This window comes from Hibiscus syriacus, unplaced genomic scaffold (assembly GCF_006381635.1).
Source record: "Hibiscus syriacus cultivar Baekdansim isolate YM2019G1 unplaced genomic scaffold, ASM638163v2 tig00110430_pilon, whole genome shotgun sequence".
NCBI classification, from domain to species: Eukaryota; Viridiplantae; Streptophyta; class Magnoliopsida; order Malvales; family Malvaceae; genus Hibiscus; species Hibiscus syriacus.
The window spans coordinates 1,496,587-1,497,508 of record NW_024062734.1 but is presented as its reverse complement, the minus strand read 5'-3'; the positions used below and the strand labels follow the sequence as shown (position 1 = coordinate 1,497,508).

Below are 922 nucleotides of genomic sequence, written 5' to 3'. Positions count from 1 at the left end.
AAGTGCACCAGTTTCCAAGAAGTACAAAGAGAAACAATTTCCTTGCTTTTTTTCAATGAAGAAAAGCTTTTAATTGGTGAACAAGCCATCTGCCCAGACATGTCTCCTTTTCTACAGGCAGACAACTTCGAAATTATTTCAAACATATATATATACACCCCTCCATCCTCTTCAAAACAATATCCCTTCCTCACAGACAACACTTGGTCACATTAAGCAAGCACTGATGGCCGCTTCATCAAGAGTCTGCCCCAATGGCCTCAAAGTTACTATCACCGTGACTTTGATCATTACAATATTTCTGATGCCATCAGGTAATAAAGTTCAAAAACTATTTGGGGTTATTTACTTTCAGCTATTTTGTTTTATTTTGACTCATATTCCAATGTGTAGCTTAGGTTTTGCAGTGAACTCAGGTGGGTTGCAGCAGAGTGAAACGGTGTTGGGGTCAAAGCCTCCCAGTTGTGTGAACAAGTGCTTGAGTTGCAGGCCTTGCATGGCTACTCTTGTCATTCCTACACACAAATGGAAGAAAAACTTCGAAAAAGTAACGTATCGTGGCGATGAAGATGAAAGCTATTATCTCCTGGCGTGGAAATGCAAATGTGGGGATGCGCTCTTTCAACCTTGATCGTATCACCATCCACAATGCACAGACCTTTCAAGTTAAATATATACTACAACATAATCCCTTGATATATATATATAGGACTGCTATTGTATATACTAGGATAATCTTATGTTCTTTTAATTGCCATTTGAGAGCGAGGGAAGATAATGGTGGTTATGGTAATTTTCAGTTTGCTAAGAATGAGAAAACTTTAGTTTAAATGTAGAATCTATCTGATCATTGTAGAGTAGTACGTTCCTGGCGTGTTCTTACTTCTGAAAACAAACTTCATGCAAATCTGTAGCGAGAAAA

The 922-nt window shown here is 38.3% G+C and overlaps 1 protein-coding gene across 1 annotated transcript; it reads left to right on the top strand.

The window, feature by feature from the left end:
- The first annotated feature begins 294 nt into the window (after positions 1–294).
- Positions 295–643, top strand: LOC120125362 (EPIDERMAL PATTERNING FACTOR-like protein 8). Its single transcript, XM_039143791.1, has 2 exons — positions 295–314; positions 399–643. The coding sequence occupies exons 1-2, from the start codon at positions 305–307 to the stop codon at positions 629–631; spliced, it is 243 nt and encodes an 80-aa protein (XP_038999722.1). The 5' UTR covers positions 295–304; the 3' UTR covers positions 632–643.
- Positions 644–922: the final 279 nt, after the last annotated feature.